Raw genomic sequence first — 23456 nt, 5'->3', positions numbered from 1 at the left:
TCATGGCGGTCATTTTGAATTTTTTATTATTTGCTGTTATAGCGGCAACAGAAATTACACATTCTGTGAAAATTTAGACTCTACCTATTACGGTTCATGAGATACAGCCCACTAACAGACAGACGGACGGACGGAAGGATGAACGGGCGGATGGATGGACGGCGGACAGCGGAGATTTAGTAATAAGGTCTAGTTGGATTGGAACCCTCAAAGGAGCAGGAACATCTGTAATAATATGTAGGTAGTAGCGCCGTCCTCCACTTAATTTCTTTAGGTATATCATGATTAATTTTATATTTATATTTATATTTATTTACAAACTAGCTGATGCGCGCGACTTCGTCCGCATGGATATAAGTTTTTAAAAACTCCGTGGGGACTTTTTGATTTTCTGGGACAAAACGTAGCCTATGGCACTCTCCAGATCCTTAACTATACCTACCCATGGCATTCGATTTAAATTTTCATAACTGCGTAAAAGCAGGTATCGAAATCGGTCTGTGAATAGTACAAAAACTAGATTTTTTAATGGTATTTTATTATTCAGCCATAGACAATACTAAAGTCAAGGTAAACCAAACTGTAAAGTTTACTTACTGGTTTTCGGGCAATAAGCGTTAGCGCTACGTATGACGTCACATGCACCGTCTACGTTTGACACATGGCTCCGTGCCATATCTACCGACAAAGTTGAGCGGCGGAAATCAAAAAGATGAATTTGGCAAACGCAAGCGGCCTGTCTATGTAGGGTTGTACTTGTATACTTGACTCAATTTATTCATGAGGAGTTTCGGACTATTCACTCTTGATACGATATGTTTACGATCAAGAATCAATAAGTAGTCCGATAAATTCCTCATGAATCAATTGAGTCAAGTATACAGTAGGTACCTACCCTGCGTAGACAGCCTGCGTTTGCCAAATTCAGCTTTTAAACGCATATAATGGGAAATACCTAAGTAGAAAGAATTTGTTAAATATATGTACATAAGTAATAATAATAAAACCCATTTTTTCAAGTAACTTTCATACCTACCTATAGCGATTTACTTAAACCCCGATTATTGTAAATCAATTTAAAAGTTAGGAGGATTCAAATTCCAATAGAATTCTTTGATAAATTATGTCAAAAAACAGGCACTTTTTGTACGATAACATTTAATCAGTATTCGGCCTTTTCCCTAGATAGGTAAGTACGTGCTGAAAAAGCCTCTATAAAGCAGTTGCTTATAATTAAATGGCGATAAAGTAAATGATGTGAGGCGAGATCGAAAAGATCCTCGGCCCATTTCAGGCGGTCCCGAGCTCATCCGTCAATGTCGTGGCCCGTAACTTGCTGTATATTTTTGCATAAAAATAACTTTTACTCTATGCTGAAACGGTTCGAGGGAAAGATAAATAGCCCAATATGTTACCATTTTGAGATAAAAACTGAATTAAATTACAATTTTCTTCTCACTCTTTGTTGTTTATGTTTCATGATTAATTTTCTAACCTAAGTAGGTACTTACATACCTATTAAGTACTTAAACATTTTAAACTATACTTTCTACTCCTACACAGCTTAGGTTATCATAATCGCTACTTTAGATTAAGTATAATTTAAACTCACTGATCCCCGATGCCTGTAACTTGTTGCTTGATTTAGCTTTTTTGAAAATCCCATCCCAAAAAATTGATTTCCTGTTATAAAAATTTCTAATCCTTGGTCTCTCTTGGCTCTCGTCATGATCGGTTTAGCGGTTAAGTCGCGAAAAGACACGTATCTAAGTATACTTAAATACTTAACTTTGGTATTAGAATGGATTGGTCATATTATTTGGGCACCTGACTAGGTACCTACTTATAACGACATATTGTGTTGTACATAACGGGTACATACCACGATTAATTAGGCGATAACTGCTGATATTTAGACTCAGTTACATGAGTCGTGGTCACGACGGGACTGCAGTCATGTAACTGAGTCGAAATATCGGCAGTTAAAAATCGCCTAATTAATCGTGGTATGTACGGTGTACCCGTTATATACAACACAGTAGGTAGGTACGGATAGTTGAAATCTATAATAATCAATGACCAATATTCAATTCAGTCATAGGATGGGCGTTATAAAAGTAGCGTAACAGTTTAAATAAACAATTGAAAAGCTCTTATTTTCTTTCCTGTGGATTTCAACGATCTTGTGAACGAAAGGCTCTGATCTGAAGTGTGCCCATATGTGTGATTAGCCAAAATGTTCGTGAAAGAAAGCACTTGACGGCAGGTAGCTGACCCTTGCTAACTAGAAATGTCGTTTTGCAACTCTCATTGATTTCCTACTTATTATCTACTAGCTAGATGATGCACGTGACTAAGTACTTTTGCATGGATTTAGGTTTTCAAAAATCTCGAGGATACTCTTATTCTCGAATAAAAGGGTAGCATACGAGTAGATATTACTCGTGTTTTCACACTAGTTGTAGTCTATTACCCGACTCTAGGATGCAAGCATATTTGTATCAAGTAGAGGCTAAAACAGGATATAACCCAAACCGTAAAAGAAGAAAAAAAAAGTCCGTGACAGGTCGAGATGGCAATCGGGGTATAAGGCGGGGGAACACCCCGCACGTCAGCCGCGCTTGCTTGCACCGGTTTAGCGCAGGGGGTTTGCGAGGCATTCCACCCCCGATTGCCATCCATACCTGGTACGCACTTCGTTCACGTGGATTTTCGATGACCAAAAGTATCTTAAGTATATCCTCCGGGATGCAAGCTATCTCTGTACCAAATTTTGTTCGGTCGTGAAAAGCTAGCAGACAGACAGACTCACTTTAGCATAAATTATAATAGGTACCTATACTTACTTATAAAGTATTTTTAAAGTAGTATGGCTAGTGGATACGGCGCAGAACATTTTTACCGCCATTATAGCGTCGCAAAGAAGACGTATTTTAACTTAAATCCTCTATCAATTACATCAAACAGCGCGCACCAAGAACCGATACGAAGTTTTTCGATGCAAAGTGAAATTTATAGTTTTTCGACTTGGGCGCCTTTGCGAGCGGCTGACTTGGTTTGTAATAAATAGGTAGTTCTGATAACTGAACCTGAGAGTTATGTGTACATTAGGATACATAGGTATTTTTAAATATAAAAGATAGCTGTTACTTACTTGAAATTTATTTATCTCTGCTACCTTTATAGCTTGTTTAGTTTTTTATTATATATTCTGTGGTTTACTTAGTTTTAATTGCGTTAGCAAATAAAAATAGCAAGTGCGGAAGTCGGAATCAGCTTTCAGTTGACTACGAGATAGCTTGTATGACTCAGTAAGTTGTTATATTATTGTGATTGATAAGTGCAATACAACATACCTACAACCCTGGTAACGGGCCGCCATTTTTTGAAGCACGTTCGAAGGTGTAAAACTTTATCATATACCTAGGCAATCCTTTTTCGTAAGTTACCGACTCGGGCAAATGATAGGGATAGCTTATGTGAAAATCTTAATATACACGTGAAAAATGTAAACTAAGTACCTAAGTAGAAAGAAGGGATCATACTATCATGGGACCACACATGATTCCAACGCATATTATCCGCAAAGTTTTAACACTTCACTGATGGCCCGCTCGGTCACATCTGTGCACCGTTTAAATTAAAAGCAATTTTCTTATGCAGAATTAATTAATGACTAACCAGCTCAATAGGGTTCATCAAGCGGAAGCTACAAATAGGGACAGCGAGATACGATAAAGCGTTTGTAGGAAAAGGATGAGAGATGGAGTCTGAAGTTGAATGAGTTTATGCCGGTCCATTTAGTTACGCGTCAATTTGGCGCGAGTAAGGTTGTGGGTGAAACTTTGCTCTGACGTCATAAAAAGCCCGCGAACCGCGTCTTTACCGAAATATTTTTTTGTAAAAAGCACCGCGCAAATTTAGTGTTAACTTTTCTGAACTGAAGTAAGATATAAACTTTATTCTAATTAAGTATTTTAAGTTTTTATTCGTGATTTGTGTTGGAGTGTTTTTTATCAAGAAGTTTAAGAGGTAAGTAAATAATAATAAAGATAAGACGTCCGGGGTGTGCTTTGAAGTGATATATAGAGAGAGCTGATGAGCTCGGCCCAAAATAACCAAGATATTAGAAATACCGTCTGTGAATGTTTTCTTTGCTATGATCCTCTGAAATGTAGAGCAAATTGATAATGACTAACACTTCGATATATTAATAAACTGCAAGTGGCTTCCGACTTGCCTACTTCTAAAGAGTTGTAGAACTAACAAATTGGTAGTTTAAAGTATACCTAATATAAGTTGTTATACCTACCTGTACCTACTGAAAAGTTACTTAACAGATAGTAAGTAAGTATATAGAGTTCCTGAAAACGGAATAGAACATACCTTCTTTTGTTATTAAGGCTTTCTGAATCTCATGTAATTATCAAGATGTGTGCGCAAGCATATTTTTCCAAAACCCATCCAAGAACCATCAAAATCGGTTCATTAGATATAATTTGTTTTTATCTAGACAGAATAATGTCTATAAATTTTTAAACAAACAATCCTTTCATTTTTCATTTTCATTTAATTTTCAATCATTTTAGAGCAGAACTTTTATGACGTGTTTTCTACACCTATTTCTCTATAGGCTTCCTTTCTGATTTCGGGAAAAGTTTAGGTTTTTAGTAGATTCAAAATGAAAATGTACTTAATGGAAATAGGTAATTAACAATTTAAAATTAAACAAAAAGGGGAAAAGATTAATTATAATGATGTACATATTGAAAAATGATGATTTATTTAAATTAAATATGTTTGAATGTGGTAATGTGATAAATAAGGCAAGCTAAATAGAAGTCCTTCACATGTAACTTTTCGGAGTTCGTTTTAAGAAATTAAATACATAATTATATCACTCGCTTTAATGGTGAAGCAAAACATCGTTAGGAAACCTGCATGCCTGAGAGTTCTCCATAATTTGCTCAAATGTGTGTGAGGTCTGCCAATTCGCACATGACCAGCGTGGGGGACTATGGCCAAACCTTTCTCATACTGGGAGCTCTGTAGTGAGCCGACTATGGGTTGATCATGATGATGATGATGAAATAGAAGTCCTAGGATTTCTATTTCTTTTATTGTAAACAGCTCTGAAGGTGTTTTTTTTAAAAGGAATTTCTTAAAAAACGCATAGAGTTTCTTAGAAGAGGTCTTAGAGTAGTAGGTGTGTACTTAAAAAGTTACTTTGTAGTATTCCTGATAGATATTATAATGTACGAGTAATGTATATAGGTACTTATACTCGTACGTAATATCTATCGCGAATATTACAAAGTAACTTTTTAAGTACACACCTACTAAGAAACTCTATGCATTTTTAAGAATTCTCTTTAAAGAAAAACACCTTTAGAGCTGTTTACAAGTAGATAGGTATTTTTCCAGCCAAAAGCAATTTCCGTAGTTTGTACCTAGGTACGTGATTTTCGCGCACATGCTGTGAAAATTTTGCCCTCCTAACGATTTCCGCAATTTTCCAAGTCACGCTTGATTTATGGGAAAAGTTTTGTTTGCTTATGAAGAACCATTAGAAAACCCGAGTATTTAATAGCGTTGTTTTGATAGTAGGTATGTATAAATATAAGTAGCTGCCTACATATTATACTATAGTGAAAAATGTATAGGAAATAATAATCGAAAAGTCCAGAAATGATATTACTATATTATATACTTAGGTTTATTTATACTCATTACAATGAAACTTAAAGCTAGCCTTATTTAATTACTATAAAAATCATGCCCTCGCGGAATGGTGCGAAGAATAGAGGCTGCATTTCCGCGCTGGACAGCCAGGCTGATACGTTGCGCAAAAAATGAGCCAGCCCTTCTGTCACCAGATGAGGCTATTAATCGCGGTTTTAATTTTAGACTAAGACTGCCATGGCCAGGGTCTCCACGGTAAACGGAACAAAAATGTAAGTCTCGATAAGAGAGGCATTCATTTAATTCATTTATAGGTTCTGCAACTTCATTTTTAGAAAAAGAAATTGATTTAAATGACCACCTTGCATCTTGCTGGTTTTTCTTGGTAGTTAGTGAGATGGGCAAATAGCTAACAGCAAGCGTGTGGAGACGGGTGTTTAGCATATGCTTGCCATTGGCAACACTTTGGAGCGTTCCGATTGGCAGGCAAGTCAAGCAGTGGTGTTAGCCGATGCTTGCTGTTTGTTGTTTGCCACAATCGTAAAGCGAGGTTTATTGTAGGTAGGCAGGTTAGGTTTTAAACATGTTTTTAAGCCTGTTTTTAACAAAAATGTTTTGTTTTTTAAACTGATTTTTCCAACCTTGGTAGACCGTGTGCCTGAAACGTTTATTTCTTAAATTGGGCCACACACATCACATGTTATGCCTATGCCTAGCTAGTTATATGGATAGTAGATACGCCCCGCACAGCCGCACAGCCCCCGCGCTAACCTGGTGCGGGCGAGCGTAGGTGACGTGCGGGTGTGCGGGGCGTCCCCCCGCCTCATGCCCCGATTGCCATCTCCTGTCGCGGACTATATACTAACCTATAATAAAATGTATGTGTGTACTATTTTAATTTAAAAAATCTGTACCCTTTTGTTTTACGTGACAATACTACAGCTGCTCTTCATACTTTCATGCACGCCTGACAGTTTTTTGATGAGGTACCTACCCGCTTGAAAGTTAAAAGACGTAAGCAAGCGCTGCAAAAGTCCATTTGCACTAGTTTATGTTTAAAGTTGTCCGGCAAAGAGCAATTTCCGTGCATTGCCGTAACTTTGGCGCACATGCTGTGAAATTTTTATCCTCCTGCGATTCCCGTAACTTGCAGTTTGCAAGTCCCTTTTGATTTATGTGAAAAGTTTTGTTTCGCAAATACAGAAGGCGACTGTTATATATATATTAAGTAGGTACATAGTATACTAATATTATAAATGCAAAAGTGTGTCTGTCTGTCTGTCTGTGAGCTTTTCATGATCCATTGGATTAACCAATTTTGATGAAATTCAGTACCTACAGAGACGGCTTGCGACGGAGACGGAAATACTTAGTGAACAGTTCTAGGTAATGTTGATTAAAGAACTTGTGTACCTAGTAAATATTCCATTTTATGGATATCAATTGTACGACAGACGTGAGACGAGTATAGACCTAATGTTTCTTGGAGAGATTTTATCTTTAACATTGACTGTATCCGACCAGCCGAATAAAATAGTGTTAATTTTTTGAAGCGAAGCAAACAAGCGAATTTTAGAAAATCATTGAATGCAATTTTGTTTCTTTTTAAAAATAAGGGAATGTCTCCCTTTAGTGAATGAACTTAAAGATTTTAGGTAGTTTCCCTGGAGGGCCCATAATTTTTTCAATCCTTTATATAAAAGGAAATGCTGCCTAAGTGACTGACTGATCTATCAACGCACAGCTCAAACTAATGACGGATCAAGCTGAAATTTGGCATGCAGATATTATGATGTAGACAATAGACATCCGCTAAGAAAGGATTTTTGAAAATTCAACGTCTAACGGGGTTTACTCAAAGGTTGTGAAGCCTTTCAATCCGCACTGGGCCAGCGACCAGCGTGACAGGCTATGGTCTAAGCTGTTCTCATTCTAAGAAGAGACCCGTGCTCAGTAGTGCACCCGTGCTGGCGATGGGTTGATCATGATGACAATGAATATAGCTCCGTTTGATTGTCTTGTAGTGTTGTTTCACGACACGTCACTAAATTAAATAGTAGTTTGTATGTAATATACTTCTGTATAAGGAGGCAGGTCGTATCTATATCATCATGAAACTAGGACATTTTGCACCTACTTCAGTACTGGACAGGTGAAACAGGTCAGTTCTGTTTGTTTAGAACAAAGAACGATTGTGAAATAATAATTGTGTTCCTACAAAGACGAACTGAATTCACCGTTTTCCAGTTAAAAGCTTTCAAAGCTTCTTTATAGTTTTTCCCCTTTGCTTTTTAATAAAACGGTGTAGGTACTTACTTAAATAGTTTTTATTAATTTTGATTATATAATAATAATAAACTACAACAGTTTCTAGACGATGGCGAACTGTGTATTTTAAATGTATTATTGAATTTTCCTTGATCAATAAATAAAAAATAAAAAAAACTTATTATACAATTGTATGTTTAGCTCCTTAATTTAAGAAACAATAAAATTAATAAAGAAAACACGACTGCCCTGCCAAAAAACGAACTAGGAGTAGGTATGTAAAATTTTTCATAATATGAAAATGGTGTCATACAGCCATTAATGATTTTTTCTAAAACATTGCCATGTTGTCACTTGGGAGTTAAGATGATGTAAGGTTTTTTACGATATCCAAATCTGTTCATGGCATTTAGAAGTTATAGGGGAATAAATAAAATCAGATACATACATAGTACACCTTACCTACATGAACCTTGAAAGGGTTTGACAACAGACTCCTTTTTTGGGCAGTCGTGTAAAATAGTAGATTGTACAATAAGGACATACTTAAAATGGGTTTTATGACCAAGTTATACATCTGCTTGTCACTTCGATTGCGAGGAAATGAAACAATAATAAGTATACTATATATATAATATAATATGATATATTGATATATATTATACTGACATGTCTATTTAGTTAAATTAAAAAAGATCCCGACGAATTGACAACCTCCTCCTTTTTTGAAGTCGGTTAATAAAGTGAAACTACTTACCTACTGTAGTTAAGAAACGAGCCGTCGAAATTAATATGTTGAAAACCATCTCAAGATAAGGGAATATCTTCTTAAAATATGCGAATAGATAGAGTAGGTACTATCAAGGAGCAATATTAAAGGCAATATCCATCTCGTTTGTAAATTTAATATGAAGCAATTTGTCTTCAGTTCACCGCGAGCTTTTAATAAAGTCTGGAGAACTGACATTGAATAACAATAGTGTAAGATAATACTTATCAAGTTAAAAACTTTGACTTTTGTCTGGCACCCACTGGCGGGAGAAGCCGGTGGGTACACGGGTAAAATAAAATAAAAAATATTTTCAATTAAAGTAAACTTTTAATTAAACTAAATTAATTTATTTTTAATTAAACTAAAGTATTTTCGAATCGGTAGCTCCCGTACTCGTACGGGGCCCGTCATAGGTCCCTGCTTATAAGAAGTTTATTTTGAATAGTAAACAAAACAAAGGTGTTGAAGGTTTAATTTAAAATATAAAAGGATAACAGCTTATAGTGAATCATACGACTTTAAACGCAAAATAAACAATTTTCACTTATCAACAACTATCGAGGCAGCTTTTTATAAAAGTTTTTGTTTGTTGAAAGCTTTTGTTTGACCGTGTGACGATTATTTCTTAGATACCTTCATCGAAGAAGACTCGAGTTCAATTCCCGCTAGAAATTTAAAGAATATAATGTCTAGATTATAGAAAAGCACTTTACACGTAGATAGATACAATCAAAATAAATATATTTTATGAATAAACGAAACCTATTAGACATGTACATATTCAAGAATTATTTTTATAAAAGTATATTATGTTACATAGATAAAAATGTTAGGTAATTTTCTTTTAATTAGGTACATTTAACAAAATTAGTTTTTAAGATTTTATTAGTCAACCCACTTCCGTCGTTACCTTATCTATGTTATTGTAATAACTTGTAAGTTAATTGAGTGTTTTATAGGTCGCAAGTCGCAACAGCGATTACCCACCTATGTTTACATATAAGTAGGCGTTTATCTTTCATTTCCGCCGATTATTCTTCTGTAGGTACATCTTAAACATAACAAGACATATTTTTTAGCTTTGCTTGAAATATCTTGAAAGCCATTAACTGCAAAAAATAGTATCTACGAGTGATCGCCAAAAATATAGGAATTTAAAAAAACGGATGTTTCTAAAAAAGTTGCGTACATAAGACCAAACTAAAAACTAACTAAAACCCATACCTAGCCTTCTTTTTTGGAAACATTTTAAAAATGTAAATATGAATTTAAGTAATGGTGTTGTTAGTTGCACTGACACTTGACAAACACTTTTTCTCGTCAGATGAGGGTAGAGCATGCTAGACTAGGTGGTAAACTCTGACTTAAGTTTTCGTTATGGAAACACACGCAGTTTTCACTGATTATGACGCAGCTAAATGACGTACCTATCCTTAGATTCCAACTTCTATAGAAGCCGCTTTGGAGTCGCCACTCTCACGCGTTGTTTATGACGGATTTAGCAGTGAATGAGCGATTATCCAACCTTCAGAAAGTCTAAACAGCCAATATCGTTACAGGTGGAAGGATGTTATGGTGATCAGTGACGTCATGCAATCATGACCACCAGTAGACGCAGAATGAAGGCAGACCGCAGCTGGTGGAAGACGAGGCTTGTACTTGCAGCCTTTACTCTGGCTAGCGCTAACTCACAAGGTGAGTCTATTCATATAAATATCTTCAGGGCTTTGCGGTGGTAAGTGGTAACTAGCCACGGTCGTAGCCTCCCGCCAGACCAGATTAATGACAATTTAGGAATTAAATATAAATTCCTAATAAATGAGTAGGCCTAAATAGGCTAGGTCTTTCCACCAGTAATTAGCCAGGACGTTTAACGAGCCATGTACCGACTGCATTTTCATTGCTGTAGAGTTCAATGAGAAAATGAAGCAAGGGGAGAGTGTGAGTAGTGAGAAATAGAACATAAACAAAAATAAGGAATTCTAAAGTATCAAATTAGGTTATTCCAGGTCTGTCATACTAATTTTGGGGCTGCCATACTGATATTTTTTGGATTTGCCGCGCTTTTCCAGTCTCTACTTTTTTCGAGACTCTAGCTTCATTTATAATAGTGGGTAGAACATGATATGTACAGAATGCAGATAATCACATCATGTTCATTAATTAAGCTTACCTGTGATGGAGTATCCAATCTGCTAACTAATTGAAATTTAATTTGCGCCCCAATGAATCGGCAAGTGCTGTTGGCATGTTTTACAGTTTGTATTGATTAATATGGTTTTCAATTGATTGCAAATTGAAATTATGTAATTACGACTACATCTTGACTACATACAATGAACCAAAAGCTTAATTTGCTATAATCCGGTGAAACAGATCAAATCTGTATGGTGCAACATGCAATTGTGGATTGTAACTTTGTAAGGTCTACATCTCCTGAGGATGCTACGGTGTCGGGGCAGAACGTGCGTCGAGTGTGTTATGGTATTTGTGTGGTGCTGCGTGGTGGTGGTGCTTATTGCTGACTTGGTGGCTGGCTTTACCTGCATGTTTAGCAGAGGAGGAGCGGGTGGTGCATATCGCATGCTGGATTTTGATGGATACAGATTTGATCTGTTTCAGCGGATTATAGCAAATTAAGCTTTTGGTTCAATGTACCTACATCATGGATTTCCGCAAAATAACGCCTGCTTCTATACGACTACATATACTTTACTTCATCATCACCAACCCATTGCCACCCGCTACTGAGCACGGGTCTCTTCTCAGAATGAGAACTGTGATGCCATACTTAGTCCACTACGCCTACGCTTGACACACCTTTGAGAACACTCTCAGATGTTTCCTACACCGTTAAAGTAAGTGATATTTAAACGTACCTGTACATATTCCCTACATAGATTTTTTAAAATCTTGGGTAAATTTCTGAGTATCTAAACCACCAGGCCATTGAGCCTTCGGTAATCGTAACTCGTTAACAGGTTAGGTATAGTTCGCGACAGGTCGAGATGGCAATCGGAGTATGAGGCGTGGGGACGGCCCGCACCCCGCACGTCATCCTATCTATCCCGCACCGGGTTAGCGCGGGGGCTGTGCGTGTATGCGATTGCCATCTCGACTCGACTTGTCGCGTACCATACCTACCTGGTGCAATTATGTATTAACTTTTAAGTTATATCCATTTCCTAACTCAATATAATATAATCGATATTAGAATTACCAGTGAAAGCAGTTAATAGGCGAGTTGGTAAAACACGTTTACATTATGTCTTTTCCCTCTAGCGCGTTTTCAATGAAACAAAATTATAGGAAGCATTTCTCATAGATTGTTAAGCGCAGGACAGTCGGGCTGTGATTACAGTAACTAGGGTGGGTAATCGCGTGATATTCTATAAAGCTGCTTCTATAAAATATTAAGCTAATGGCTGGGTTACGCGATGCAGTTTTGCATGCAAAATATATGTATCTAGATATAAATGAAGAGCTGGTTACTGCCGTAAGCGAGGTTTTATTTTACCAAGTAGATACCTATCTACGGAAATATTTTTCTCAAAATAATTTTTGTGCAAAAATATTAAGTTTCCAATTTGAAAAAGAAATTTAAGAAATTCATAGATCAATTAAGTAATTATTTATTATCGTAAGTAATTTAAGGTGGAACAGTTATACTAAATAACCCGCCCTGGTATCGCTCGGGTGGTGAAATTCATTTTGCATGGAAGTTTTAGTTATTACGTAGAGCCTCACCAAGTTTTCTAAAGCTAGGTATAGCAAAATGTTGTTTCTATACTCAGCTGTTTGAACTATAGCTATATGTTGATATTATGTCAGTCTTTTTTACTTGTATAAGATTTATAAATAAGTAGGTACACCCATAACAACAGAATGACTTCTCACGCGAAATTTTAACTCTGTGGTTCAACCGTGATGTCGAAAGAACGGATCACCTTTAAAATAATGGGCTGATTACACCTACCGAGTAGTGAAGCGAGACAGTAAAATGTCACTCGGCCGAGACAGTGCTGTGGTGGCCGTTTATACGTAACGTACGTCACTCGTAATGGTACGATTACACCTAACGAGTACAGTGGCGAGTCAGTGTCCTCAGCCGAGTACTCGGTTGGTATAAACACTTACGAGTGCTCGGTGCAATTTCGAAATACGTATAAACGGCCACCACAGCACTGTCTCGGCTGAGTGACATTTTACTGTCTCGCTTCACTACTTGGTAGGTGTAATCAGCCCATAAGTGTTTATATACCAACCGAGTACTCGGCCGAGGACACTGACTCGCCACTGTACTCGTTAGGTGTAATCGTACCATAAGGACTTACTTTTGACATGAAATTGGACAAAATAATGTTAAAATGGCGCGTGAAAAGTCACTTTTTACGCATTATTTACCTAGGTATTTTCTTGATCTTAATTTTCATCTGTAGGTAGGTATATACATAATTACAATTTAAAGTTTATCCTTCACGGATTTTTAAGTTGAAAACCGTGTAACGAAGAGCATCAATCTCTTGTCCAAGCTAATGTAGACAGAGTTATTTAATTGCCAGCATAACTCTCTTTAATTCGGATCACTTTGGACGGCTGAACGGGAGTCGTTTACGGAATAGATCAAAGCTTTATGACGTTCTTCTTAACTGTCGGTGTTTTAGCGTGGTTGTACACACACCGGCTGAGTGGCTGGATGGAACAGAATTCCAGAATCTCACGACATTTATGACGTCCCAGTGCGCAGAGTTCATCTAAATACATAAATAAAAGGAAAAGGTGACTGACTGTCTGAAAGACTAACTGACTGACTGACTGATCTATCAACGCACAGCTTAAACTAATAGACGGATCAGGCTGAAATTTGGCATGCAGATAGCTATTATGACGTAGGCATCCGCTAAGCAAGGATTTTTGAAAATTCAACACCTAAAGGGGTGAAATAGGGGTTTGAAGTTTGTGTAGTCCACGCGGACGAAGTCGCGAGCATAAGGTAGTTTTATAAAAAAATAAAAACACCCTATTATGCTTTCGCACTTAATTACATTTATTGATACATAATTGCAAATTAAGCCACATATGTTTTACCTTTCAGTTTTCTTTTACTTAAAGCACCTTGGAGTAAATTAATCTTTTACAGGCAGGTACATTTAATATCTATCCTATACCTGTACTGCACGGGTTTGAAATTGCTACACATTAATTTTCATTTTAATCTCGACGCAATGTTGGATTGCTCATTTGATTTGATTGTTGATAACTCATTTTAATTTGAGTTACTTTAGATGACTGAAACGGTGTAATTTGTTTAATAATTACCGGTGTGTTAGAGCGGTCGCACACGAACCGGCAGTTCTTTTGGCTTCTCAATAGAGATGTTGATAATGATTCTGCTCAAGGAAATAATATAATTTTAAAAGGGATTCTATAGTAAAAATGTAAACATTCTTTGACTCCTAAAACCTTTTTGTCCGAAAATAAAAAGAAATCTCATCTTATAGAACTACTTACTAGTTGTTGACCGCGACTTCTTCTTTCTTGGATTCTAAATTTTAAACGTCCGTCTCCGGGATTTAAGCTATTTCTGTATCAAATTTCGTCAAAATCGGTTAACTGGATAGGCCGTCAAAAGGCTAACAGACTGATGGACAGAAAGCCATACTTTCGTAATGTTTCGCATTGATATTTTAGCATTTAGTATGGAATTTGGAATCAGTAGGTACTTATATTTACCCCTGAATTTTCTAGGCAAGCGCGCTCTATCTTAGGCTGCATCATCACTTGCCTTACACTTGGTCTGATTGCAGCCAAGCTATAAAAAAAAAGAAGAATTCAGAAAATGGTACTTAATTTTTATCCAATAACAAAATTACTAATTTATATTGAAGATGACCTTAACAATTAATGTACCTAATGGATCCGTATTCGACCATCATATACCTACTTTTTCTATTAAAACGGAGCGTATAAAAGCACATTAAATATGAGAGTCGCTACTTTATTGTAGCGGGCACAGCTGTTGTTTTCCCTTCAGTAAACAGTAGGTACGGTCGTTTGGAGACTTATTGTGGACATTTCTCATTTCAGATATATCGGCGTGCTGCGATAAAGCCGTCGGGACATGCCGGAGCGTTTGCGAGAAGGTAAGTTATTTACGGAAAAACTTATGAAAATAATTTTTCATATAATTGTTTTTTTAAAGAGACCCTCCATAGGAACCACACAACCAACCACACAACACAAGGAAAATGGAACCCTCACGGATCTTTTGCCATATGGCCGTGAAAAGCGTAGTGCAAACAACATTGTGGATGGTTGTAAATACTCCTCAGATCTGGGCACGACGACAAGACAATGACAAGACGACGACACGACAACGACAAGGCAACGACAAGACAACGACATGGCAACGACAAGGCAACGATACGGCAACGATAAGACGACGACAAGAAAACGACAAGACGACGACACGACAACGACACAATGACGACAAGGCAACAATACAGAAACGATTGTACGATGGTACGGAACCCTTCGTGTGCCACTCCGACTCGCACTTGACTGCAATTTTCAAAGCTACCTACTCGTTAGGTATTTTTTATTACGTATGCCAAAATTTAAACCTTTAAAGCAGTAGGTAAGATGCTAATGCAAATCCTGTACCTAATTAGTTTTCTCCGACAGCTTTGTTGCAAGCAAATCGACTTCAATCATTATTACATAAAGTTATCGACGACGTTTCGAAATACAATTAAATGGCGTCAATCTTATTCAAACAGTGTCGCGCAGAGGAAGCGAACGTCACGGGGTTCGGAGACGGAATTAAATACGAATGTATTAGTCCGGCGTAGTGCTGCCACATTTGTTGAACTAGATTTCGGGACAGATGGTTAAAAACCGGGATTTTGGTTTATAAATGGTGATGATAAAAATAAAACCGGCTGTTTGTTGTGGGCTTTTCTCAGAACTGGGCGCGTTTGGAACCCTCGTAGCTTTCGTTTTAAGTTTACGTAATTAATTATCACCATTATCTAACAAATTCAACAATTGACAATCAAAAAGTGTACAATGGTACCCAATTTGAATAAATGCTCAATAAATGATTTGACTTTGACACTTACTTGGCAGCTTAGCAGCCTAGCAGGTAACATTGCTCTAAGGTTGGCCGGTCTAAAAAGCTCAAAATTCTCTACATTGCTCGAGCTATACTTGAGTCTCTTGATGAAAGTTTGTGTTGCTATCAATCTGCTGCTTTAGTTGCTGAAAACAAGCGATTGCTTAGTGGATAGTAATCAATGTGCGCTCAGCGCACGCAACGAGCGACAATCCCTTCTAGCCCAACTTAAAATTGCTATGAATACCGATCCGCGACAGGCTGTGATTGCAATCGGGATATGAGGCGGGGGGATGCCCCGCACTTCCGCACGTCACCCGAGCTCACCCGCACCGAGTTAGCGCGGGGTCTGTGCGGGTGTGCGGGGCGTTCCCTCCCCGATTCCCATTTCAACCTGTCGCGTACTCTACCTACTTGTGCTGTAAGGATATTACTTAGTACATTCGGCATCCCTATTCAAAGGGAACTCCTCTCTCTCTGCATCGTATTCCTAATCACAGAGGGTCGCGAACTGTTTCCATTAGTCACATAGAGGTTTTCTATGTAACTAGAAATCGCTGAAAATCAGGACGTCCTCCACAGATCGGGACATCTGGCAACGCTAGTCGCGGACCCCGTCCCCGGCTCCTCTTACACGTTTTAATAATTTTCCTTTATTCACTAGCGCGCTCCTTCTCGGAACACTATCCAATGTGACACGATTTTTGATTAGCCCCGACGACGCGATGCGTCGAATATCCACAACTATTGTTCTAAGAGCTGGTGAACAAAGTATTTTTTTATTTTAGTAGCCAAGTTAGCCCTTGACTGCGATCTCACCTGATGCTAAAGTATTCTATGTTCGTCTCGGATGCAAGTTATATCTGTACCAAATTGCCTGCGACTTTTTTGGTTTTATAAAAATCCCGTGGACACTTTATCATTTACGGGGGGGAAGGGGGCTGTGTTCCGGGATGCATGCCTCTGTACCAAATTAAAAAATAACGAATGAACCGAAAAAAGAACATACAATTTTTGATAAATAACAACTTAGTCAAGTACCTAACTTGTCTAAAGGTCATAGATACACTTGCATTGATTTTTTGTTAATTTCAATTTTCACCTGTCAAACATTAATTAAAGCAGAGGACAGAGGATTACATACAGGGTGCTATAACCTTAGGGTATAACAAACTGCGCTTAAAATTGTTTCAAGCGCTTAGAACAACGACGTCTTTTAATCGGCCACCTTCTCTCAGCCTAGAGTTTATTCTACAATCTACAGGATACAAGAAAGTCGATGATCTTTCATCACGTATCCTTTATTTGTTTGCTTTCGGATCAAAAGACTGTGGGTTCCAACTCCAAATTCTATCGTTCTATGAACAAAAAATCAAAGCCACGCTCATATTCTGTACCTACTTTTATTTTGTGTTGTGTAGTGTGTACAGATATCAAATGACCTTAATGCGAACGGATGTTAAAAATATCCCCGGTGGAACTGGGAAGCTTTACGGAAGCTATAAATCGGCTTAATTGGTCAATGAAAACTTTTGTTACATGTCTCAGTAAATTATTATTGTTTAGCTACTGTAGGTAGTTAAGTTATTAACATTAATCGATTATATTTTTTAATAATTGTAAGCAATACCAACTATCTAACCATCGCGTTCACTCAGGTAAGTAAGTACCTTACGTTATATTACACTTTGACGTACAGTACCTACATAGAACTTTCATTTCCTTAAAATAAAAGGTACAAAATTCCTGAACTGAAAACGATCCTTCTTTTCGGGCGTTTGTCATAAAACGGAATTACTTGTCTGGAATTCTGGAGTCTGAACATTGATTGAGGACATGTAGATACCTTCATTTACATAGATAAAGCAGATGCTGATTTGCCTCGGCCACTTTGATTGGGATTCAATAATGATTAGGATGCAGCTGATGCAAAGGGCCGGTCGCCTCAAGAATGTTTAACGACCAGGAATACATAGCATGAACAACTTTCCAAGTATGCTCGATGTTCGCACATGAGAGAATGCCATCGATAACATTTCTAACATTCTTGATCAACGTTAACGAGTACCTGCTGAAGTTCATGAGACATTAGTAGTGGTATTCAGGCCTCATTAACTCCATTCATTGAGGAATCAATTAGGATGGTGAAACCTATAAGAAAGTGAGATTAAAATTGTGCCTATTGTGAAGCAATGCCTATTTAAGTGACTTGCTGACCCATCTCAGCTTCACTCGGATCGCATTTCTGAAATTTCTTTAGGCTGAGATCTGTAGAGCGTACTTTGACTTTGCTCAGACGTAAGATTGAGTGAAAACGAGACAGATTTATGTGAGAGATATACCTCTGTCTCGTTTTAACTTCGTCTTAAGAATAAGCTAAGTCAGAGTTTCTATAGATCTCACCCCTAGTGATGATGTACCTATCTACTTTGTTCAAGAAAACCTACATGCAAAATCTTAAATTTCGAGAGCCAACGGTTATGACAATCAGGCAAGTTGTGATCTTATGGCCGAAATTATAAAATCAATCTACCTACATATCTGCAGGAATTTGTTGATAACATACTTGTTGTGTATTTTCACAACCATCGGCTAAATAAATATAGACAGATTAAACTGATATATTTGATATTGTTAGTTTCGGAAGTAGCATGGCAATAGGTAGGTATGTTTTATTGGAATTGATTTAGAATTACGAATCGTACCTACTAAAGTAATAATTCAATCAATGTCATTATTATTGGCTTATAAATGACGGGCAGTGGCAATATTTGTTACTTGCTACGAGTCTACGACTTAGCTTCTACAAGCGTTATAATAGTTTTGAGGAAATTCATAAAAGGTGATTTTCTGTAGGTAGTTATTGAACCAATCTAGACTGGAACCCGGGAGCTTCAACGTGGCCGGCGAGTCCTAAGCGGTTCCCAATTTATTATAGGTACGGTACAATTTATTATACCGTAGGTACAGACGGATCGATTGTCTCGATGGTCGCAGCCCTAGCTCATCCGGTGATTTTAATAAAGCGGTGCAACGGACAGACAATCTAAATAAAGTGGTTGCTTGTTAGGCGCCCCATTAACGTATTTAACCCCATTTGGAACGTTTGACAATTCGTTAGACGGTGATGCATTCCTACACTTCATAGCACCATACAGACGTATTACTTACGCCGATCATTCTATTGTTTGCTGTCCTACATCATACAAAGCCAATTATCGACTTGGAGAGCGACATAGGCTAATTTTTATTTCGGAAATTCAAAAAGTTCAAATAGAATATAAAAAAATCTAAATAAATCCACGCGGACGAAGTAACGAACATTAGCCAGTTACAACACAGTAAGTTCAATGAGTATCACGAATTACGGTCCTCTGTCACCAGACTGGACTGGACTGGTCTGGATTGGAAAGAGTGTGAAAATTTAAACAGCTAGTCAAGAGTACCAGAGATAATTTATTAAATAAATTATCTCTGGTAATTTATTAAATAAATTATCTCTGGTAATAATGGGATAATTTATTAAATAAATTATCTCTAAAGGGTACCTAAACCTGTCGTCGTTGAAAAACAGCATGAACCGCACTTTTGTCTCATCTGGAAAGTCTCTAAGGGTTAGGTGATACTGGCGGGGTATAATAACATAATGATAGCAACTAGAGCAGGAAAATTTCAGAGGTAGCATGAAAAAATCATAAGCCTTTTCATATGTAGTAAACATGCTAGTGAATAATCCCGACGCAAAATCTCACAAAGTTTGAGCATACCCGGTTCATTTTTTAAATTTTGCGACGCTAAATGCGATGCGAGCAAGATCACTCACATCGGTGCTTGTTAGAAAGAGAGAAGCGTATTAGTTAAATAATTAATGTAGATAGTATAAGAGCGAAAATTCGCTTTCCGCGAAAAACCACCTGTGTGTGGTGTGGTGGTAACCACAATACCAGCACTATTGATCACGATCTCATTTCTTAGTTAAATTAATGTAGGTAAGGTAGTATAAGCAGTGATAGCCTAGTGGTTAGGACGTCCACCTTTTAATCGGAGGTCGGGGGTTCGATCCCGGGCACGCACCTCTAACTTTTCGGAATTATGTGCGTTTTAATTAATTAAATATCACTTGTTTTAACGGTGAAGGAAAACATCATGAGGAAACCTGCATGCCTGAGAGTTCTCCATAATGTTCTCAAAGGTGTGTGAAGTCTACCAATCCGCACATGGCCAGCGTGGTAGACTATGGCCAAAACCCTTCTCACTCTGAGAGGAGACCCGCGCTCTGTAGTGTGATGGTGATAGGTTGATCAGAGGGCCTAACATGCGCCCCGCAAGAAAATTTTGTGTACGCATTTTCTCGTGTTCATTCATAGAGATTTTTTCGTGGGGCGCTTGTTAGTCGTGCAGGTAATGTAAGGACGAAAATTGAAATATTACGTTCCTTGAAAAATCACATGTGAAATCACTGTGAAGAAAAATAATAATTTCATCAAATGAATGATTTAAAAGTAGCAAAATACCCGCCACTAATAACAGCCATGTTGTCCGGACAGGAATGAGGGGGGAAGGTAATGACACCATAATAACAGGCTTTTCAGCCATCCTTTCAGTAGTGGGGCTTTCCGGAAAGTCTATTAAATTAGTATCAAAGCGTTTACTGGGTAATTAGTAGGTTAATTCTTGTTGGCTTGACAATCAGTTTTATTGAAAGTCTGGGTTATTTGCTTTCTTTGTTTATAAATTCTGTTGGTTCTTTTACAAGTTTTTTATGAATATTTACAGCAGCTATGTATTTTGTTCCATTGTGGTTTGAGAGATAAACTGAAATCCGAGAGGTCGTAGGTTTCAAACTTCCAAAATCAACAAACTTGAATGATTTATTTGTTGGTCGTACAAAGTAAAAGTTTATATGGCATTTGTTCAAGTAGATATATATTATCAGTACTGTACTATTTAAACCTGCCTTGCAGATTTTAGTCCTGTCTGGTCATCGATGAACAATGTAGTGTATGGGTGTCCATTTCTTTGTCCAACTTTTGTTAGAAATTATGAGTTTTACACGAATAATAATCACAATTTTTTTTAAAGAGAAAGTAGATCACACTACTTTTCTATGGAACTAGCGACCGCACGCGGCTTCACTCGGTGAAAATATAAATGGTCTATGCTCCCTATCCCGTGAGAATTTCGAAATAAAGAGAAAACTTAAACATAAACTTGTAAAGAACCAACAGAATTTATAAACAAAGAAAGCAAATAACCCAGACTTTCAATAAAACTGATTGTCAAGCCAACAAGAATTAACCTACTAATTACCCAGTAAACGCTTTGATAATAAATTCGTTTTTGAAATTCAAGTCTCAGCCCTGTAAAAAAGGTAATTTATGAAGTGTCGGCTCTGGTTCAGAAGATTACATGACAGGCGATGGGCCGCGAAAAACTTACGGCTCATAAAAACACGCTCGTATCTAGTTCGCGACTTGTTAACACAGGAATATTGCGATGTACGCCGACACCTACGTTATCATCTGCATGACAAATTTGTGACTACATGTGTTATGTTGCTAATTTACAGGGAGTTTTCCGAAATAAATTAGTCCTATAGTTCGTAATTTAAAAAAAAGACTTACCTCAAAGTAGTAACTGAGTCAGAGACGTAAAGTACCTAACTAAAGTAGACAATTTTAAAACTTTTACTGTCTGAGGATATTTCCCTAGAAACCTGTTAATAGTTTAACTACTTTACTGCAATTTCATTAACATGGAGATTCTGCAGGGGTTGATTTAACGTGAATGTAAGAACCTCACGTAACGTTAAATCAACCTCTTTTATTGTTTTTTTTTTATATAAAATCTCTATCGTTGTCAGGCAATTTTCGAGTTTTTCTGGTTCATAAACGACTACTACGTGAGGGGTCGGGATATTTTTTTTATGTTGGCAAAATGGAGTTTTGGGCGGCTTTGGGTTTTAGGAACTTCTAGATTAATATGATAACTAGTTAGGCAGAAAATGAAGATTTGGCTTTGGACTAAGATAAAGGACTAAGCGCTTTCTTAGCGCCCAGGACTTTCAGGTATTTCGACTTGCGAATATAATATCTATGAAAATCAGTACCTAGGTTTTGTTCAGAATTATACTTCTTTCAAAATTATACCACTAAGTACCTACCTATATTGGTATATAGCAATTCGTTCAGTTTAATTTTACTTAAATCTAGAGCCGTCCCAGTTTTAAACCCCAATGACAGGAGATTCGCCATAAAGAGTAGTTTAAACATACGTACGTTTAATCCGTGTGAATTTTTTTAATGGCAAATAACTGTAGCGCGCTGTAAGTAAACAAGAATGTATATTAATAAACGTAGCAGCTGCGTCCGCGACAACTTAGATCATACGCGCACACATCAAAGCGGCCGCGCGCTTTGAACTGGCCGCCGCCTGAAAACCGCTACGTACCTACCTACTGAAAATATAAATGCTACTTTTTGTGACACTATTTTTCAATTCCTTTTAGCTTATCTTCACAATCTTTATAGGTAATGCAGGTGTACCTATACACGGTGAATTAGCAAGAAATCATGACTTTGTAGCTCTGAAAATATAGAAATAAGAATAACTAGCGGTTGCCAGCGACTTCGTCCGCGTGGATTTAGATTATTCGAAATCCCGTGATTTTCTGGGATAAAAAAGTAGCCTAAGTATTAGTGTGAGCTTTATATTCTAATAGTACCTACATATCTACTTGTAGGGTAGAATATCTAAATATACTGACTGACTGACTGACTGACTGATCTATTAACGCACAGCTCAACTACTGGACCGATCGGGCTGTGCCATGTAAACTATTATGACGTAGGTAGATTTTTGAAAATTCAACCTCTAAAAGGGCAAAATAGGGGTTTGAAATTTGTGTAGTCCACGCGGACCAAGCCGCGGGAATAAGCTAGTCATTGATATGAGAACCATGTATTGCATTATGCATATGCATCAATATACCTAGATTTAAGTAATTTTTAAAGTTGGGATGCCTTTTCAATGAAGCGGAGTGGAGCATCTATAGTCAGTCAGTCGAGAAATTATTCTGATTGGTATTTCATGATTTTCTCAAACTTTTACATTTTACATAATTTTTTAAAATTAGTACTTATTCAGTCATGAAACATTTTCACCAGCTCTCCAGGTAGGCGGAGACATTAATAGGGAGGCATAATATCGTGGCAACCCCCTGCCAGACACTTCCATCCATCAGTGAGACTATGAAGTTTGGATACCTAGTAGATACTACGCAGATAAACTTTTACCTTTTATAAAATAACGAAGGTCGGGCACGCGCTGGCTCTCTCTCTATTATGTTTATGTTGCATTAAAAAACCTTTTCGTATAATTCGATCATAAATCAACGGCATTCAACGTAAAATATACTTGATCCCGAAATCCGTATTCCGTGTAACGTTTGTGACAATTGATTACTGGGATTACGACGTGACAATCACGTTCCGTACCGGGAATCCGACAATTCGACAGGACGCACTAACCGGGAAGGTTCGGATTCCGATCACGTACGCCCAACTTTGGGCGCGTTTACCCCAGTGCCGTGTTTTCGCAAGCTCTATCGGACGGAATATG

At 37.4% G+C, this 23456-nt stretch overlaps 1 protein-coding gene across 3 annotated transcripts in view; it reads left to right on the top strand.

The window, feature by feature from the left end:
- The first annotated feature begins 3816 nt into the window (after nt 1–3816).
- Reck (Reversion-inducing-cysteine-rich protein with kazal motifs) overlaps nt 3817–23456 on the top strand; it is a 48535-nt gene continuing 28895 nt past the window's right edge. For 2 of the 3 annotated variants that reach the window (XM_069505142.1, XM_069505139.1), the window contains exons 1-3: nt 3817–4032; nt 10282–10417; nt 14810–14865. In XM_069505142.1, coding sequence (XP_069361243.1) covers nt 10321–10417; nt 14810–14865 — 153 coding nt within the window. In that variant the 5' untranslated portion in view covers nt 3817–4032; nt 10282–10320. Of the gene's footprint in view, nt 4033–4068; nt 4142–10281; nt 10418–14809; nt 14866–23456 lie in introns of those variants that run through there. The other variant, XM_069505140.1, reaches the window with a different exon arrangement.

The sequence above is a fragment of the Maniola hyperantus genome, chromosome 19, assembly GCF_902806685.2.
Source record: "Maniola hyperantus chromosome 19, iAphHyp1.2, whole genome shotgun sequence".
Lineage (NCBI taxonomy): Eukaryota > Metazoa > Arthropoda > Insecta > Lepidoptera > Nymphalidae > Maniola > Maniola hyperantus.
Note: the sequence above shows the minus strand (reverse complement) of the source record. Positions and strands in the feature narration are given on the sequence as shown.